Source organism: Protopterus annectens, chromosome 3.part0, assembly GCF_019279795.1.
Source record: "Protopterus annectens isolate FY-2018-M chromosome 3.part0, PAN1.0, whole genome shotgun sequence".
Taxonomy (NCBI): domain Eukaryota; kingdom Metazoa; phylum Chordata; order Ceratodontiformes; family Protopteridae; genus Protopterus; species Protopterus annectens.
This window is the reverse complement of record NC_056731.1, coordinates 1122162507-1122183051: the sequence shown is the minus strand read 5'-3', so window position 1 is coordinate 1122183051 and position 20545 is coordinate 1122162507. Positions and strand designations below refer to the sequence as shown.

General features: G+C 37.6%; 1 protein-coding gene across 3 annotated transcripts in view; it reads left to right on the top strand.

Moving 5' to 3' along the window:
• The window catches only part of LAMA3 (laminin subunit alpha 3), a 2187360-nt gene that overhangs the window by 1976633 nt on the left and 190182 nt on the right, over positions 1-20545 (top strand). For all 3 annotated transcript variants that reach the window (XM_044065357.1, XM_044065355.1, XM_044065356.1), the window contains exons 54-55: positions 688-787; positions 6009-6125. In XM_044065357.1, the coding sequence (XP_043921292.1) occupies positions 688-787; positions 6009-6125 (217 nt within the window). The remainder of the gene's footprint in view (positions 1-687; positions 788-6008; positions 6126-20545) is intronic.

The following is a 20545-nucleotide window of genomic DNA, read 5'->3' as shown; positions in this document are numbered from 1 at the left end:
TTTTTTTTTTAATAAAAATAGACGGCTAAATATCACCAAGGAACAAGGTACATGAAGTAGACAGCCTAATCTGAGAACAATCAGCAACTAGTAAATAATACTTTGTTGTTATTAAAGTCTGGTGCCAGGTGTTGGTCCATTTAGTTTTTATAATTAGTAAATAATGTAAGGAGGTCTCTGAACTGACAAACACTTTAAGAATGTGAGTCAGGGTATATGTAACAGCAATAACTGTTGGTGGAGTTGTGTAGCAGTTGTTGACTTGTGCTTCCATTAGACTACTTGAGTTTTACCATCTTGGTTAATTCCAACAGTCAGTAAATGTTACCCAGCCCACTCCCTCCACCATTACTATTTGCTTAAGTAACTTTCAGGCTCTAGAATTGTGGATGCCATTTCCTGTCTGACTGTTCCAGGCTGATAATATTATTATTAATTAATTCATTCATTAACTACATAATTAGTTAAAAGAGCTGTGCACCATACTTGCACATTTGGTGTTAATTATTTGTTTAAAGAAAGATTTTGGTTAGAATTTAAGTACTAGTTTTAGGTTGCAGTAAAAATAATTTAGCATAAAATTGTTACGGAAAGATCCTGATGCCATTACTGTGTTTTGTAAAGTATGTACAAGCCAGAAGAGTAGCTGGTTGAATGATGGACTTAATCCACTGCTTTTCCACACAGACCGTCGAAAAAGAAGGGCTCCCTGAAAATGCCAGAAGGTCGAAAGCAGACAGCAGCATACTGCTCACTGAAGCAAATGCAGTACAAGGACAGCTACAAGGTATGAGATTTTATTGTACCATCACATCTGCTTGCTGCCTTGGAATGGATTTCCCAGGAGATTTCCTGTTGTCATCCTGCAACACAGAAATGGGCTTTAGTAATCATCACCCCCCCCCCTTTTTTTCTACATGACGTTGGGATGTTGTCACCTTTCGCCATGTCTCCATATCATACGTCTCAATCTTTTAGAGCATGAAATCTGGACAAAGCCATACATAAAAGTGGGACAAGGGCCCAAAAATAGGGACAATTTTTAAATATTGCTCTTACAAACTTAGAAAGTTGATAGAATAACATGTTTTGCATTAGCGTGCATTTTCTGAAGGGTAGGAAGTCTGAAACTCAAATGTCTGTCACTATTTTCTAACTTCAGTCTTTAATGATTTGCCACTAATATGCCAGAAAACCAAAGTTTTATGAAAAATGGACCAAAAATATGATGCAAAAATATGTGCGGTTGAGAGGTATGCTCCTTATGAAATGCCACTCTCCTACCTTCTTTGACACTCATGCCTGACCGTTGCAGGTCTTCTGTCATACAATATCCATCTCTTTGCTGGCTGTGCTCATTTCTTCTTGCCGTCTTCCTGTCTGTCCCAAGTCTTTTTCACTAGATTGTCTTCTGCTTTCCTTTACACATGCCTGAATCACTATAACCTCTTCTCTTTGACCTTTTCTGCAGTGGGAGCTGCTTTGGCTTCTGCACTTATGTCCTGATTTCTTCTTCTGCCTCCCAGTGTACATCCTACCATCCATTTCAAGCACTTCGTCTCCACCACCTCTAGCATCCTCAACTGTTCTGCCATTACTGCCCAGGTTTCCTTACCATACTGTAGTACTGGTTGCACCACTGTTTTGTATACCTTACTTTTCACCTTCTTTGGCATTCTTCTGTCATACACTACCCCTGACACTCTGTGTCAGTTGGCTACAGCCCCCCGATTCTAGCTTTGAAATCCTTCAGACTTTCCTTCTTCTCAACCACCCCTCCCAGATATTTGAAGCTGTTAACCTGTTCCAGTATTTTCCCTTCTATCTCAATTTTCACCTTCTTCTTGTTTCCTCCATTTGCTGTCATTATAACTGTCTTATCTGTACTCAGTTTCGTCCCATGTGCCTTCAGTTTTGCATTCCATTCCCCTACCCTTTGCTGAAGTTCTTGCTTAGAGTCTGCCTGTAATGTCACATCATCTGCGTGCAACATTTTTGTTTATCAGTCCCCTGCGACCTGTATGCTAATGTAGTCCATCACCAGTATGAATAAAGTGGGCTCAGAGTTGAACCCTGATACACACCCACTCCCACTGGGAACTCGTCTGTAAGACTGAATACTGTTTGTGCTTCAGTCATTGGGTCCTTATACATAGTCTGCACTAATTCTACCAATGTTCTGGGACTTCAAACCACCCCAAGACTGCCCAAATCAGCTTTCCTCGGACCTTGTCATGCACTTTCTCCAGGTCTAGGAATGTCCATTTGCACTCTTTCCTCATTTGTAGCTTCATCTTGAGTATCTCAGTAGTATTCTTGCTAGTAGTATAATGGCTAATTTTTTTCAAATTAAATTCAAATGCCAGCCACTCCAGTGGCATAGAAGGATAAAGTCCTAAATACGCCCTAGTCAGCCCAGGTTTTATTAACAGCTCAGGCAATTGACAGCACAGAAGGAGGGATGGGTGTGCTCATCCTAACTAAGAAGACATTCATCGATGACACTTCCATATGTTAGGTGTGGTTCAAAGAGAGAAGTTTCCCTAGTACATAATCCTGAGTGGGAAGTGGGGCAATAAGGGGTAGGGGATGTAAAAGAATCCCCCAGAACCCAAGCTGAGATTGCCAAGCCCCAAGGATGCCCTTAAGATTCATGACCAGCTCCAGCAATACCAGAGTAAGTTCGGGGGGGGGTAGGAGAAAAGCTGTTACAGCCAGGGTGGACATAAGGCCAGGCCTGTTAAAATGACATCCTAAGGAGGATAAAAAAATTAAATGCAAATGCTGACAACTTGCTAAGTCAGCAAAGGGTACATAGATTGACGTGACCCAGGATTAACTTTGTAGAAGTATGGGTATCCTCTCTGCAGTGCACTTGTATTATTTTAGAAATTTCTTTGGCAGCATGCTGTTGACTGCAGTGCAATGCCCACAGTGCAGAGAATAGTTATTCAGGTATACCAAGAGCTAACCAAGGTGACAAACTGGAACATTTGCTAACGCATTGTGCATAAGAGTCCCAGTATACTCACAGGGACCTTCCCATAATGTCTTGGGTTTTTCTATAAATAATTGTGTGTAATTTAACAGACACAAAATTATTCAATGGCAAAACATCTAAAACTTTGGAAGTTCACTACTCAAAACATTGACACTGTTAAGGTTTCAAAATACAAAAAGATGTGTGGACAAGCCCAATGCCCCCAAACTATATGTAGCTATATGTATATCTATATCTATCTATCCCTGTATATAGCGAGATAGGTAGAAAGATAGATAGAGATATTCCTTAAGATCAAACACTCAAATGTTCAAATACAAAAAAATGAATCCCAAAAGATCGAAACTTAAAATACCAAAAACACAGAAAACATCAAAACTGCTTTCATGTTGTACATACCAACTCCATACCGCTCAACTTCTTAGTGAAAGAAATCTGGACCAAGCTTGACAAAAAAGGGGGTAAAGGCCCAAAAGTAGGGACATATTTTAAATATTCCTCTTATAAACATAGAAAGTTGCTAGAGTAACAGGATTTGATTTAACATACATTTCCTGAAGGATTTGAAGTCTAAAACTCAAATGTATTTCATTATTTAGTGACCTCAATCCTTAGATCATCCCAGTAATTTGTCAGAAAACTGCAAATTTTATGAGGAATGGACCAAAAATATGAGCCAAAAATCTGGACATTCTGCGAAAATCTGGACAGTTGAGAGGTATGACCTACTCTGAGATCTCACTACAGAAGGAAAAATAGAAAATCACCTCCCTTTTGTACTGTGATCCAAACTTAGCAACTGCCCAACATTTTACAGAAAGTCCAGACTTTTACTTGACATTCCTAATCTTTTCTTATTAATTGAGAAAGAAAAATAATTAAATAAATAAACTTATTATTATTTGCATCCATACTTGGGTCAAAACTTGCCACTTCTTGTATCTGTTGCTTATATAAATTGCTTTTTTACCTAGTTTGTAAAGTTGATCTAGTTCATAGTGTATCTAATTCATAGTGTATTTTTATATGTAAATAGCTGATCTAGTTCAAAGTATACTTCTTAAGCATTTTCCCTTCTTACATAAGCCATTGTTTTTTAAACAGTGTTTTTTTTTTATGTCTGTACGATATTGTTGCCTTTTTATTTCCATATTTGGAGCTTAACTCCCCGGCCTCTGCTGAAAATGGACATGTATCCAGTTAGACTAGCCCGGTCATCAAATGTAAAATAAAATAAATAAATGTTCCTGTTCACCCCTTGATCAACCTTTGTAATACATGGTAACTCTAACCCTGCTCTTAACCGTAACATGCAGCTTACCTGCTAAAAGCCCTTCCCATAACAGTACGACTCCACAAGGCATATTAGAAACTTACCGCATGTGTGTGTATATATATATATATATATATATATATATATATATATATATACACACACACACACACACACTAAATCTATCCCCTTAACTAACCCTTACCATAACCCTAAAATTCACACACTCACAGACACTCTCAGCTCTACCACTTATCTTTGTTGACCATCCAGAAGTCTCCCTAAACAAGCATTCAACCAAACTGTCACACAATATTTACAGCAGCTCAGTTGTGTCACATAAATGTGTCAACCAACTGCATTGCAACAAAATTTGTATCTATCTGTCTATATACAAATACATGCATACATACATATATACAAACACCAAGATCACGCAAAGTTGTAGAAGAGGGGAAAAACTGATTTCCTAGAATGATCACATTTAAAAGACATCAGCCCTCGCGTGACAATGTTCTGAGCATCAGTCAACTAGCCATGAATAGATAGTAGGTTTCTCTTGCCTTTTCTGAGGTAGGCTTCAACACCAATGTCTTCATTAATCTGTTAGTAAATGATGTGATGATTCATATATACCTGGTACTTCCAACTGTCTACACCTGTCTGCAATGTGATATCTGCCTTGTACACAAGATGAATTTTCCTGCCTATTTTCTTATATGTAGGGCTTCTGCTTTGGTCAGAAAATGTCCTGATGCAGTTGCAGTCCATCCAAAACTTGCGCCATTTAATAACAACTTATAAAGGGAATAAAAACTTGTGATTTTCTTGGAACAGTATTAACATCTGGCTCGACTGCTTTATCATTTGTAGATGAATAATGTTGCTTAACGCTTTGACAGATTTTTGTAAAACAACTATTTTTCATTACACAGTGTAGATAGTCTCTGGTAATAGGCAGCAGTATTATGACAGAAGGAAAGTGGGACATAGTAAACAAGCTGTTCAGTTTAATCAGACAAAACAGTCTGTGAAAATGAACCGAATGGTGTTACTTTGTCATGCACATAGGCTGTATGAATTTCACTGGTCAGAGTTTGAATTAAGTACTATAATTGTGTTCATTGCCTTGGTGTAGTTGTAAAAATTATTAAGATAAATGTATGAATCTACTCCAAATGGAGAAAAAGATAAAAAAGAAAGAAACAGATAATTGTGGTAAATGAGGATTTCACTAAAGAGACATCTAGGATTGCCAAAGAGTATGAAAGGTAAGTATTCTGATATGTGAAGTATATGGTCAAAGTAGAAAGACTGAAACATTGACTTATCTACTCAGACGTATCAGCAAATATCTCCAGCTGGCTTCCCCTGGATTTTACTTAGCTGCAGGATATGTTGATCCTCACCAATATTTGGTGGGGGGGGGGGGGGGTAACCACTGCATGTTTAACAATTGAAGAAAGTACTTCTGCCACTGGGTAGAGAATCTACAGAACAGTGTGGAGTATTAATGCAAAAGAACTATATACATTTGTATTTGGCTATGGCAGCTTGATATTCATCACTAGACATGCAACTGTTGTGATTTTTGATGTTTGCAATGAACCTCCAGTAGTTAATGTGTGTCTGCATGACAGGCTGATTCATCACTGCTTTTAAATCACAGGGAAAGCAGACCTACTGATTCCTTAGTTAATTCTTAATACATTGTTTCTTGTCCTGTTTCCACAGGTCAGGCAGAAAATCTTCAAGATGCCAAAACTCGTCTTGCTGGTGCCAATCAGAAGAAGGACTCCCTGGAAAATGACCTGAAACGGGCACAAGCAAAACTCAACTCAATTAGAAGAGGTTGGTGCAACTTTTCCCTAACAAGATTGCATATCAGTACCCAAAAAAGACGTTTCACATGTTAAAAACTCATTTAGAAGTTAGCACTTCTAAATGGTACAAAATGTAATATTCAGGATAAACCACAGTAATACATTAAATTATAACCCTGGGAGGAAGTTTCATCTGAATAGTTGAAGAAATGCAAAGTGTATTTTAGGAACCAGTTCTTTTATTTGAAAAATAACTTATCAAAAGACAATATTGTTGAGTACTGTCCCTAGAGTAGAGCAATCCTGGAGTTAACTTATTTGCCTACAGGGGATGTAAGGGCAAACCCCCCCTTATGGGGGTCAGAGGTACACAACAAAATACAGAGTAATGTTCCACTTTGTACACAGCAAACTTACCCAAACTGTTTTTGTTAATTATTCTGATATCCAGTTTAAGATGTTTTTTATTTTCATTTAGACATAAAACATGCAAGCAGGGCATGTCAAAATATATGGCACTAGCGAAATTTTCCTATGTAATGCATAACACCTGGGAGTATTATTGTTAACATATAACACAACAACACCACCACTCCTCACTTCGATAGTTGAACAATCAGAATACAAATGAAAAACAAATCTTCAGATAAAACTTTTAATTCTAACGCCTCGGTGAAAACACCTTCTTGGAATACACATCTCATCAAACATCAAGCTTATGTACACATTATATATCAATTAAATAATTAATTAACTCATTAAACCATTTACCTGTTAAACCAAACTTCTCCAATTCAATTCCCCATTAAGTCCCATAGTATTAAATTTCAAAATGTAAATACTTTCTTTATATAGAAGTTTTTCCTTTAAAACATTTTCATCCATACAAAAACAATTAATTTGTACTAAAATGCTTCCCTTCAGTAGTGAATAATCATTGTTATGTGATTTCATAAAATGAGCAGCAATTGTTTTTTCTTCTTTACAATATTTAATGTCCCTACTGTGGTGGTGCTGCGGTAGCGTTGTCGCCTCACAGTAAGATGTCATCCCTCCTGTTCGATTCTCAGCTAGAGAGTCTTTTGTGTGGAGACATGCGTGAATGGGCATACCTTCATTGAAGGCTGTGTGTCAGGGCTGGCAACTCGGCACGTAAAAATCTACTGCCAATCATTAGCGGACCGGAGTTCCGCTGTGGCGACCCCTAACCGGGAAAAGCTGAAAGACACAACAATATTTAATGTCCCTAATATGTTCCATAAATCTTAACCAAAACATCCTTTTTGTGTCTCCCACATAAAACATATTCCAAGGACAACTCAAAATATAAATTACCCCCTTTGATTCACAAGAAAATCTATCTTTGGGAATAAAGGAAATGTTATTAATACATTCAAAACACTTAATGTGTGGACACACTGGACATCTCCCACATTTTATTGTACCTGTTTCCATCAACATTCTAGGTACTGGTAGATTTGGTAAAGCAAATAATCCATGTGCCAACATGTCCCTTATGCTTCTGCCTCTTACATACGATCTCAAGAGATGTCTTGGTGAACATTTACTAAAAATTTATCATGCATCAAAAATTCCCAGTAATGCTCCAGCATCCCTGTTATTTCCTTACTTCTAATGTTATACTCAGAGACAAAGTAAATCTTTTGGATTTGATTTAACTTCACTTCTTCCATCTCATGTATTATTTTATTCTCTTACTTTGATTATTTAAATTCCTATAGTATACCCTATATATTGCCTCCTTAACCATAACTGGACTATACCTTCTCTTTATGAACATATCAGCTGATTTACAGATTTCATCCTTTTAAAAGATCTTCCTTATTACAAATTCTTGACAACCTTAAGAATTCATTATAAGGAAGGGCAGCTATTGTATGGGGTGGATGGCAACTAGATGCATGTAAAAACTGGTTACCATCATGTTAAGAGTTTGGATAACTGGATTGTGAAGCTTATGGTGACCAGAGGAAAAGGTTTATAAAGGAGTAATGAGAGAAGCAGGAGTACTGTCAAATGGGATTAAGGGCAGCATTTTCATTAGAATTGGGCATGCAAAGGTTTATTTAGTCATTATGTGTCATTCCAAATGAATCACAAGTTCCTGCATAGGGGAAACGTGTGGCAAAAAAAGCTACAATACAAACCTATGATCAGTTTTAGACAAGTATTAGAGAAGCCAATCAACCTAAGCAGCAAATCTTTGAATGTTGAAAGAAAATAAAACCATGGGCAAGACAGGAGCATGCAGACAGTATCCAAAGGTCATAAATGAACTCTACACTTTGAAACTGAATACCAGCTTACAGCGGAGGGCTACTCAATAGTGCTAGGTTTTGACTGTTCAGCTGATGGCTGAGCTCAGTTATTAAACTGTATGTAGTCCGTACAGTGTTGTCTGCCTAAGTATCTTTTTATGGCAGGTGACATAGCAGGATTAACCCAGATGACATTTAACTGCATCAGGAAGATTCAATTCAATATATGATCTTGGGATATGCAATGGGTGACTGGCGGGAGGGGTCACTAACAGACAACACTGATTAAGAGTTTGTAAACTCACTAGTAAGCTTTATACCCTGTTTCTCTTCACTAGTAAGTTTATGAAACTGTCATGTATAAATGGTAAACTCTAGATACCTTTATGTGAGTAGTACCGTGACACACGTGATAAATAACAACGATCTAGCCCCAAACTCTTGATGTGGTCAGATTCATCTACATGCCAAAGCTTGTCAGATCTTATGCAGTCAAAGACTTTTCTTCTTTCTTTACAGTTTGCCAGTCTAACACTTTTGTATGAAAAACTGTTTAATGTCTGTATGTTTGTGAAGAGTTGGTGTGCTTTTCAGTTAATTCCAATTGGTTCTTAAATGAAGTGGTTTCTAAACTGCTTCCACTCCTAATACGCACCAACTAGGTTTTTCTACCTCTGTTTACATTACGTTAAGAATAAAATATTTTAAGCATTTTTTTTTTCGTAATGTGGAACTCTGTTAGAACTCGGAGCCTTAGCAGTGCCTTGCAGAGTAGAACCCACAGTAGTGCCATTAGATAGTACCCATGTCGCATAGCATTAAGGAAAATTGTCTTTGTGATCCCTTCAAATGAATGTATAGATAGCTTGACACAGTGATGAATGGTTAGTCTGTTTAAAAAGGGCTGGGACAAGTTCCTTTCATTTTCTCTATAAATGATATTGCAGAAGAACTGGAAAGAACTGTTTGCCTGCTTACTGTTGTCACAAACTTATGCAATATGATCAATAGGTTAAGAAGGTGTAGACAGTAAGAGAAGATACTTGTAATATGATGGACCTGGGAAAATTAAATCCAAGAAAAGAAGAAAGAAGACACTGATATACAGTTGGGAGAGAAACAACTAAGGACAGGAAACTGGGATAGCTATGTATGATGGCCTAAACATACGCAAGCAATATGAGAAAGAAGAATTGCTGGCTAGTTGAATACCAGGATACACAGGAAGAATTCCTAACAGAAGAAAGACATAAATTATTGTGTGTCATTAATAAAATGAGGCAAGATTCAGGGGGATTTAGGAATATTGCAGGGGGTAGTGTAGTGAAGGATATCAGGTGGAGTTTGCTGAACCACCCTACTAGATGATGGTGAGAAGCTAGTTTTTGAGAAGTATCCTTATGCACCAATGATGGGGCAAATCAGATGTCTGGTTTGGTATGCTTGCAGAGGAAGCCTTCTGTTTAATGTAGTTTTGAAATACTGGTGGGGCCAGACTTCAGTCATTTACATGATATGAGAAATGACCAAAGTAAGGAGACTGCTACATAATTCAAACCACTGAAAGGTGGAAGGGATGCTGGCAGAAACATGTGAGTACTTCCAACCACTGCATAAGCATTACACAGGGATTCATGAATTGAGACCCTTTATATTTTAATGCCATGCACAAGCTTTTACAAGGTATAAGGGACTTGTGATGTCCACCATTTATATACAAAGATAGGTAGTGTACCCCTCATGGAGTAAATATGCAGTTCTGAATGCCTTACTTATATAAGAACATAAACAGCGTAGAGACATTTCAAAGGAATACATGCACTCTGTACAAGAAACTATATAAAGAGAGACTTAAAAAAAAGTTTAACATATATAATATGGATGAAAGAAAGCAGAGGCAGGACATGATAGAAACTTTTAAGTAACTTAATGCTTTGCCACCACAGCAGTTTGGATGAAAACCCTTGCCTTCAACACATGATTAACAGTATGACTGTCCAATCTAATGGAGGAGTACATTTTATGGCAATGGCTCACATAGCCTCAGTGGTCAAGTTAGACATTTTGTATCAGACGTTAAGCTGAGTTAATACCTTGTTGAGCTGCATTTCTGTGTGTTGGTGGAATTACGGGGTTTAATCTAAGATTATTTATAGGTATCTCTATTAAGCAGTGATTGCAAGGGGATGCTCAGAGGGTCTGAACTTCTGAAATTAGGGATATTGCTTAGTTTTCTATGGGTGCCAAATAGATTTGTAGATTCATAGATTATTAGGCTAACAACCTGGCGGGGACTTTCTAAGCCTAGCCAAGGCTTCCCAAAAGAATAATGATGTCCTGTATCCAAATAGGACATTGACGGTCAGGCATTTATAAGCTAAATCTATCCACAAGGGACATGGGTGCCAGGCTTAGTATAAATTTCCTGTTCCCCATCCAGTGGTCTAGGTTGCACTTAAACAGGCTAATAGATGAACTCAGCTTTGCATGGATGGGAAGCCTGTTCCATAGGAGGGGCAGTCTCTGGGACATGTATCTGTCTCTCCAGCATGTTCTGTTTAAATCGCAAATTCATGTCCCTAGACCTTGTATTTCTGGTACTCTTTGACTTACGAATATGTAGGAGATTCATAAGTGTGGGGTTTGTGGATGCCTTGTAAGCCAGGCATAGATTACCCCTCAATAATCTATAGGAGAATGAGTACAGAGAAAGGGCGTTAAGGCACTCTACATAAAACAGGTTTGTTACACCTTGTATTCTTTTTGTAAGGAATCTTTGAATTCACTCTAGTTATCACATATCCATGGTCAGGTACATACCAAAGGGAGTATTGTACTCTATGATTGATGTGATAAGTGCAAAGTACAGTGGGATAATGACCTCTTTGAACATAGATGCTATGCCCTTACTTATAAGTTATACAACATAAAAGGATTTCCTCACCACTGTGGCCATGTGGTGGTCAAAAGTAAGAGCTACTGCCTATGTGTGTACCCAGATCCTTGACCACTGGGTTGACTCTTCAGGGTGTATTATCAACATGGTAATTAGCCAGGATAGTTGACTTCCCAAAGGGTACAATTATGCATTTCTTTGCATTGAGTTTAAGACCATGGGTTTGACACCATTTGTTAGTCAGTGATAGACCTTCGTGAAAAATGCTAGTGTCAGCAGGGGAGTTGATGATAACCCCCAGCTTGCAATCATCTACAAACTTTGTCAGCCTTAAACCTTCAGCATTTGCTTCCATTTCACAGAAACAGATGCCAAAAAGGCGAGGGACCAGTACAGAGTCCTGGAGGACTCCACTAGTGACTGGCCTCTTGGTGGACGTGGCCTCACCTATTTTGACATCTTGGGTCCTGTCAATGAATTGGTTGACTATCCACTGGGTGATAAAAGGGTTTATACCTAAATTAGTAAGCTTGTCTATAATACCTGAGTGGGGTATTGTATCAAACGCCTTGGCCAGGTCGAGGCAAGCTGTGTGCACAGTCTTGCCTTCATCCAGTGCTTTGGTGACCCTCTCAAAAAAAGTCCACCAGATTTAATAGGCATGACCTTCGTTTAACAAAACCGAACTGTGATGGGTCCACCATTTGCAGGTTACCTATGTCATCATTTATCATGTCCATGATGATTCTTTCCGTTGCCTTACATATGAGTCTAGTAAGACTTTGTGGCCTTGGGTTTACCCAAATCAGTGGTTGGACCTCCTTTGTGCAGGGGAATGACTGTAGCCATCTTCCATTCCTTGGGCACAAAACCTGACTGAGGGCTCCAGATGAAAAGTGATGCAAGTGTACCAGAGAAGTCATGTTTCATGCTATAAATTATACATCCTGGGATGTTATCAGGGAACATCGATGCAGTGTTTTTGGCCTTGGGAAGTGCATTAATGACCTGTTTACTAGTAATGGTTGGGGGGGGTGGTAGTGTGTGGTATTTCTTTTGGACTAACAGGGGGAGTGGGGGTGAATTTGAGCTGAACCTGTCAGCCAAAAGGTTGTCAATGGCATCTGGTTTTGCTCTTTAATTTCTAAAAATCGTTTGGGTTTCTAATACCATGACAGGAATGGGGCCCATTCCTAAGTCAAAGTATGATTAAAGTTCATGAAATTAGTATTGTTTCAATATTTGATGTCAGCCAGAAGTGCTCTTCGCAGCACCCGCAGTGTGCCCAGTAATGACTCCTTCTGCAATTCATATGGAGTTACATGTATCGGTAACATATCTAAATAGGATTGTAGATTCTTTTTTATAAGACCTGCTGCTCCTACTAATATTGGAACTGTCTGGGTATCTTTCTTCAACACTGCTCTTATTTCTGCCTGGAAATCCTGATATTTTATTACTTTTGTCTCTCTTTATGCAAGTCAATGTAGTCACTGGGTGTAACGATTTCAATGCTCAGTGCTACTTATGTCTTCTTTTCATGGAGCACTATATCTGTTTTTCTTGCATCTATATTTTGAACTGTTGGTAATGGGTGATCCCATGTCATGTAGACTTCATCATTTTCTATGATACTTTGTGGCTCACGTTCAGTATTTTTCAGCTACTTCAATATTATAATGTTTGTACAATCCCCAGTGCAACAGTTTTGCCACATTATTACGCCTTTCAGTATACAATCATTCTGTCATTAGTATGTCACAACCAGCAACAAGATGTGCAACTGTTTCCAGTTCTGTTTCTCCCACATGTTCAATGGACTTTGTAAACCAATGTGTCTGTAGTCCACTATCTTGGGCCGCCAATATTAACTTTTCATCTTTTGATTTGAATTTGCCTCTTCTTAACCATTCTTGCATTCGATCCTGATCAACTTGAGGTTGTTCCAGGAGTTTTCTATACTTGCAACTATATTTATGCATTTTCCACATTTCTTGTCTTCTCATCTGATCCTTCACCTTATATTCTTTCGTTTGTTTTTTGGCACATTCAGTTGCTGCCTGATTTTATCTACTTCTGGTTTGATTTCCATTCCCGCTTGACGCCGATATGTTTCTGCTAGACTAAGTAGGGAAGTCATCTTAGATTTATTCTCCTCATGTTTCAAAACTTTCACTATGTTTGGGTCTTCTGAGGTCAGCAGACATGCATGCAGTCCCATGATTGCAGATTTATACATGTAATCAGTTAAAGGAGGCCCATACCTCCTTTGGAACGGGGAATATATAATCTTGGTATGCACTGATTTTTATAAACCATTTGATGAACATGAAGCATCCTTCTTGTTTTCAGTCTAATCTATTCAACACCTTTGGGGCCAGTAAATCACTCCAAAACTGTAAGTTAGGACAGGAAGAGCAAACTGGTTTATAGCTTTATCTTTGTTCCTAGATGTCAATGCTGTTTTCAGGATTAATTCAAGTCTTTTAAAATATTCCCTACTGAGTTTTATTCACATTTGCTCATGTTTTATTGTTGATCCTTCATCAATTCCCAAATATTTATACACTCCCTGTTGCTCAAATTCTTTTATATCACATTCTTGCCTCAAACTGATGTTTTCATGGTGCTGCAGCTTTCCTGCTTTAAAGGTTGCTTTTGCACATTTGTGAAAATCAAAAGACATTCTTATATCATATGAAAAAGTTTTGACTACTTGCAGTTGTGCTTTCATTTCTGATGAGTTGTACAGTTTTAAATCATTGACAAAGAGAAGATGAGAAGTCTTTGCACTTTGTTGCTTTCTGGGAGCCAAATGATAGCCATGGCCTAAGCTGTTAAGCAGACAGCTTAATGGGTTAAGGGCAATGCAAAGGAGCAACGGTGACAGACAGTCACCTTGGAATATCCCCCTTTGGATTTTTAACCCTGGAGTAATAATTTGTCCTTTATCATGGCTTAACTGCAAAGTGGTTTGCCTCTCTTTCATGGTTGCTGTGATGTAGTCTATCAGTGTCTTATATATTTTTAAGCACTCTTTTATCCATGAATGTGGGATACTGTCAAATGCTTTTTTGTAGTCTATCCATGCCATACTTAGATTCTTCCTTTTTTACAGTTCTCCACTATGACTTTAACAACAAGTGATCTTTTGTTCCATGACTTTCTGTTATTACCATTTTGTTCTATTGCCATAATTGCGGATTCTTCTAAATGACTATAAATTCCGTCTGCATCAATTCCAGTAATTAGTTTATACGTCACTGAAGGCAAGTTATCAGTCTGTAGTTTTTAGGGTAGCTTGCAGGTTAACTCTTAAGTAGGAGCATTGTTTTTCCTGTTGTTAGCCAGGCTGATGTCTGTTCGTGGTGCACATATAAGTAGTTCTTATTCATGGCTAAATCTTTGTGCAGAGATGTTAATACATTTAGCCAGAAGTTAGTTACTGCATCTGGGCCTGGGGTTTTCCAATTAGAGGCCTTCCTTAATTTTGTTTCAATCTCTCTGGCTGTTACTTCATCCCATTTCATGTCCTGTACATTTGAACTTCTTATTCTTTCTTTCTTTCTTTTACTTCTTCTATCTATTTAGCATCTTTGTTACATCCCACAGGATCTTCATAAATATTTCTCTAAAATGTATCTATTTTTTTTTTTTTGGTGGTCTTTCAATTCCTTTTACCATGTTTCCCAATTCTCTATAAAACTTTTTTTGGGTCATCAATAAATTGCTTGTTTTGTACTTTTCCTTTATATTTATCTGGTTCAGTGTGGGTGATTCCATTTACAATAAGTTCTGTGCATTGTTGTGTATTTCCCCTGAGGTTATGGACATAGCTGTAGAAAGCTTTGTCATTGTCCTTTGCCTGAGAAGCTATTTTTTCTATAAAGTTAGCCTTTGAAGTATTAATTACCCTCTTAGTTGCCTGTTTAGATTGGTCAGGGCACTTTTAGTATCTGTGGCTTTGTTTCTCCTATGCTTGGCCAAGATTTCTTTTTTAATTTGTTTTATAACCTTTTGATAATGTGATTCCACCAAGGTGTCTTGTCTTTTGAGTTTGTCTTATTCTTAATACAAGTGCCACAGACAGCTTGATCTATACAGCTATCAGTATGGCTGTACAGAGATTTTGTAAATAGCTCAGCATATGCTATAGTCTTCACTGGGTTTGGGGTGACTGGAAGTTAGCCGTAGAATAGCTCCTAAAGTTTTTGGTTTCTCTGGATCACAGGATTTAATTTTTATTTCAAATAATACTGGCTAATGGTCAGAACTGATGAGCAAAGACATTACATTGGGTGAGGAATATTGCCCCCTCCGTGTTTGTGAGTACAGGATTAAGGATGTTTGTACCCTGGTAGGAGAATGGACTGACTGCTCCATGTCCTTGTTACTGCACAGATGTCTAGACTCTCCAGGGAGAGGAAGTCTTTTCTTATTAAGACATCTACCATTGAGCAGTACCACCTTCAAATATTCCTTCATAGGTGCAGTTAAGTCAGTAGGTTTATCAGTTTGACATTGCCTAAAAAAGGCACTATGGGGGTGAAAAAGGTCTTTGCCAATATTCAAAAGCTTAGAGGGGATAAGTGTAGCCCATCCATGGCAAAACAGTGTGGTCTGTCAACCAAGTCCTCCCAGGCTGTCAGATATTGTACCCACTTGGATTGACACCAGAAGCTAAGCCACTTGTTAAAATCAATCATTTTCTGCTGGTAATGTGGCGTCATCCTTGAAGAAGATAGTGTATCATCATTGTGTGTTTGTGTGTGTGTGTGCATGCGTGTGTCTGTGTGTATGTGCGCACGTGTGGATGTATCTTGATGGACAGCTTATTTTTGCAAAGCCTGTTCCATAAAGCTTCAAAGTCCCTCTGAAGTTCACTGTTCAGAAAAATAACCTTCGGTAGCCTTTCACTCGAATGTAATCAAATGCCATTACAGAGATGGACTCATGCCAAATGTTGTCACATGCTGAAAGGGTTTCTAGTGGAGTCCATCTCTGTAATGGCATGGCAATGTTATCCAGCCCCTAGTGTACTTTCTCTCCACATTTAGGAGAGTAAAAAAGGTCCATTCAAACTGGAGTACTAGGGGAAACAATACTTCTTTCTGTTATGAAACTGTGGGGAACGGCTTATTATAAACATAACAAGTGGTCTGCTACACTTACCACACACAAAGTGCTTCAGTTCAACACTTTATCTGTGATTGCAAATACAGTATCAGCATTATTTTCTGAATACTGGTACTGCATTGCCACAAGATTAAGTTTGATTTAGCAGTGCTCCTTAAACAAAAATAATTTAACATGCAAATTAACTTTTTACGACATAATTTGAGATGAAGTAAATTAGTGGCGGTAGTGGTGCTGCGGTAGCATTGTCGCCTCACAGCAAGACGTTATTCCGTTCGATTCTTAGTTAGAGCATCTTCTGTGTGGAGGCATGCATGAATGGGCGTGCCTTCGTTGAAGGTTGTGCGTCAGGGCTGGTAACTCGGCACGTAAAAATCCACTACCAAACATTAGCGGACCGGAGTTCAGCTGTGGCGACCCCTAACCGGGATAAGCCGAAAGATGCAACATTGTTTTATTTTCACTACATTACAAATCTTAACATTTAGAACAATGACTTCATCCCCTATATTGGAGTCCACTTTACTAAATATACATCCAAGATATTTTGTTCCTAGTCAGTTTCTATTCAATTTCCAATACAGCATCCCAGGCAGCCCATTTTTTAATATGGAGTTCCATTTCTGATCTCTGATATTTCTCAATTCCATTTATTTAATCTCTACAATCATCTCTTTCATATCTCCTATTGATGATTTGTTTATGGTTTTCCATTTTCTAGTTGTAGCTTTTTCTGAACCATCACACCTCCAACATATGCCTCATGTCTGTGGAAATATTTTTTCAAGTCTAGAAGAGATATAGAAATATTTATGCAAACATTTGATATGTACCTCTCAAGACATCTGCAACAACTGGAAAGGCCACAGAAATACCTCACTAAAAGAATCACAGGCCTAAAGCAGATGCCCTACGCTGACCGCCTTAAAAAACTCCAGCTATACTCTGTCGCATATCGTCTACTCAGAGGTGATCTTTGCTTAACATACAAGGCCATGTCAAACCCAGAGCTGTTGGACATGCTACACTTAAAGAAATCCCAATCCCTCAGAGCCACATGCTCCAGGGATCTAAACCTTGTCATCACAATAAACAAAACATGCCGGAGGGATAGGTTCCTGACCCAGAGACTCCCCAGACTCTGGAATAGATTGCCCTTACATGTCAAGCAGAGCGCCTCTTTGGTCCTCTTCAAAAGGAACCTTGACGATTGGATGGGAGAAAGGAAATTCACCCTGGGGATCACGTCAGTCGCCCTGCTAGACAGGGGTCCAGGGAAGTAAATAGTGTGGGAAGAAATAGCCAGGGAATTGTTATGGCTAGGCTTGTATAGGCCCTAGGGCTGATAGCCTAGTACCAACCTATGACCCTATGAGCCTATTTCACTGAAAAATTCTACATTTCCTTGATTTAGTTGCATGTCAGGAATTAAGACCTATTTCCCTCCACTGATCATTTGTAACATTGTTATTTAAACATTCACTCCTTGGTCTTTTTAACTGTTTACTGTACTGTCTTTTCAGACCTAATATTAATTTATTTGCTGTACTTATTAATCTTATCCGATCTGCCATTTTTGCTCTGGTCTCAATTACAAAACCTGCTATTTGTGGTTTAACAGAATTGCCATCTAACCTCCACATATCTTTTTTTGCACTCTAACATTAGACCTGTATATAAACAAGTTAATATGAATCCACTAACCCCAAAGTTTAAGTAGCGTCATCCCATCTTATTACGTCATCTCCTTTTATCATCTGCTCCCAAAAGTTCAGTTCTAGTTCTTTCTTTTCTAAATGCTCATGATATTCTCTTGTGTAGTTTTCTTATTACTACATATAGCATAATTTATTGGAATTTTTCTATTTTTCCAGGGTCTTAACTTCCTTTAGCATAAAGACTTGAGTACTACTTTTATGTATCTAAGGTTGTACACATTGCTGTTTATGTAATATTCTCAGATCTGCCCAAATGCCCACATTTGATGTTACCTCATTGAGAGCTACTTCTGTCATGTGCTTCCATTTGAGCAGATATTACATAACCTGAATAAAATGCATTAATCTGAGTTGCATGACCTTATAATATTCCTCTACTTCTTTCTAAGTGAAGGGTGCATCCCTAGCCAGAAAAAAATATATATTTTTAAAAAGTACTAGCTAGGCTTTTACTATCTCATGCTCCTTCCTTTTCCATATGACTACTGGAAGTCAATCACTACCAGAGTTTTTCATTATATTCTGCTTTATCTCTACTTTTTTAATTTCAGTTTCCAAATTCAAAAGTGGATATTGCACCCAAATCAACCAGTAAAAGTGTATATCCAAGGTGCAAGAACCAGAAGGAATAATCCAGTTACCATCCAAAATCGACTTTATTGTAGAAAAAAATCACAGCAGATAAAAACATTAACGCCTTAATGAATTAACTACAGCATTTTCGTCTTGTTGCATAGACTTCCTCAGATAAAATGCCATACATTCAAATCCCTTATTTATACTCAGATGAAATGGATATGTGCCTCTTTTTATGTGGGTAAATCCGAAAGGAAGTTGAAAAAGAGGATATATGAGCACATTTACGAAATATCAATAGGCAAAGAAACAAATGCACTATTTAAACATACCAAAGAATGTAAATGTGCCACATTTGGTTTCCTGGTATTAGAAAGTGTTAAAAATAATATTAGAGGCGGTCCATGGGAAGACACCCTGGAATATAGGGAATTGTGGTGGCAAGTAACACTACGGGCAGACTATACACCGGGTCTGAATGATTTTGTATCTATTAAACCGCTCTTAAAATTAAGAGCTGCTAAACTTTGAAGAAATTAGGAAAACATATGCATATTTTTTTTAATAAAATTGGCCACCAGATGGCATTATTCTTTGTTTTAGAACCTTATGTAAGAGTATAAACTTCTTTTAATTGATGGTTTATGTGTTTAAAATATGTTTTTTTTCCTATGAATTACAAAACATTTCATAACTAAAGGATTTTAATATTTTGGATTTTAAGAAACATATATATATTTTTTAACTGCATTAAGGTATTTATTCAGATTGTTTTTACAATGTAAAACAAAAACATGCATTTTATTATTAAATGTTTCTTCTCCTTTTAATACCTATAGGAATGTGGCTTTAAAAGTTCTAATCAATTGCTTTTTATTAGTTAATTGATTTACAATCCATTTCATCTGAGTATAAATAAGGGATTTGAATGTATGGCATGAATGTATGGCATTTTATCTGAGGAAGTCTATGCAACAAGACGAAAACGCTGTGGTTAATTCATTAAGGCGTTAATGTTTTTATCTGCTGTGATTTTTTTCTACAATAAAGTCGATTTTGGATGGTAACTGGATTATTCCTTCTGGTTCTTGCACCTTGGATATACACTTTTACTGGTTAATTTCAGTTTCCCTTATTTTTAATGTTAATACCCCTCTTTTAACTCTTGTTAACTGGGGAAGCTGTGATTTCATCCAATATGTTCCCATTTCTTGTGTTTATTACTTTCTGCCTTTGATGTCTTCTTTATGAAGTGTAGAGTATACTAATTCACCATTTCATTCATAATTTTTCCTGAGTCTGCTTCTACCCTATCATTCTAATAGCTCCTGATTGTAGTTATTGGCTTCTCAACCTTTTGGTTGCCCAGGGTTTATTATCAAATAATAGTTGTATTAAAACCATTGCTCTATGTTAATTCATATTGCTTCTGTAATTCCCTTACTTTTTAAAACCCTCTCGATACCTGCTTGTGACATTTTTAATATTTAGTTTACAAGGATCCCAGTCCTTGGTAGGCTCTTTACTACATAGGTTTAAATCTAATAATATGTCAGTTAAAGTTTTATATATCAAAAATACAGGGAAATGCCAATATTTATCACAGTATACCTTTACTTGCTTACAAAACATAATTTGTATAGTTGCATGGTCTGACACTGTCATCAGATGTGTTTTCATGGTTTAGACCAAGTTACAGTATTCTTTCCCTGTGTAATGTCTATGTAATCTTGCCCACGAACTATAGTAAAAGAGTAAAGTTCTGACCCAAAGTCAGCAGCATCACTGAAAATCAGGAATAGCTGAGAGGCATAAAACCAATTCAAAGCTGATACACACTGCT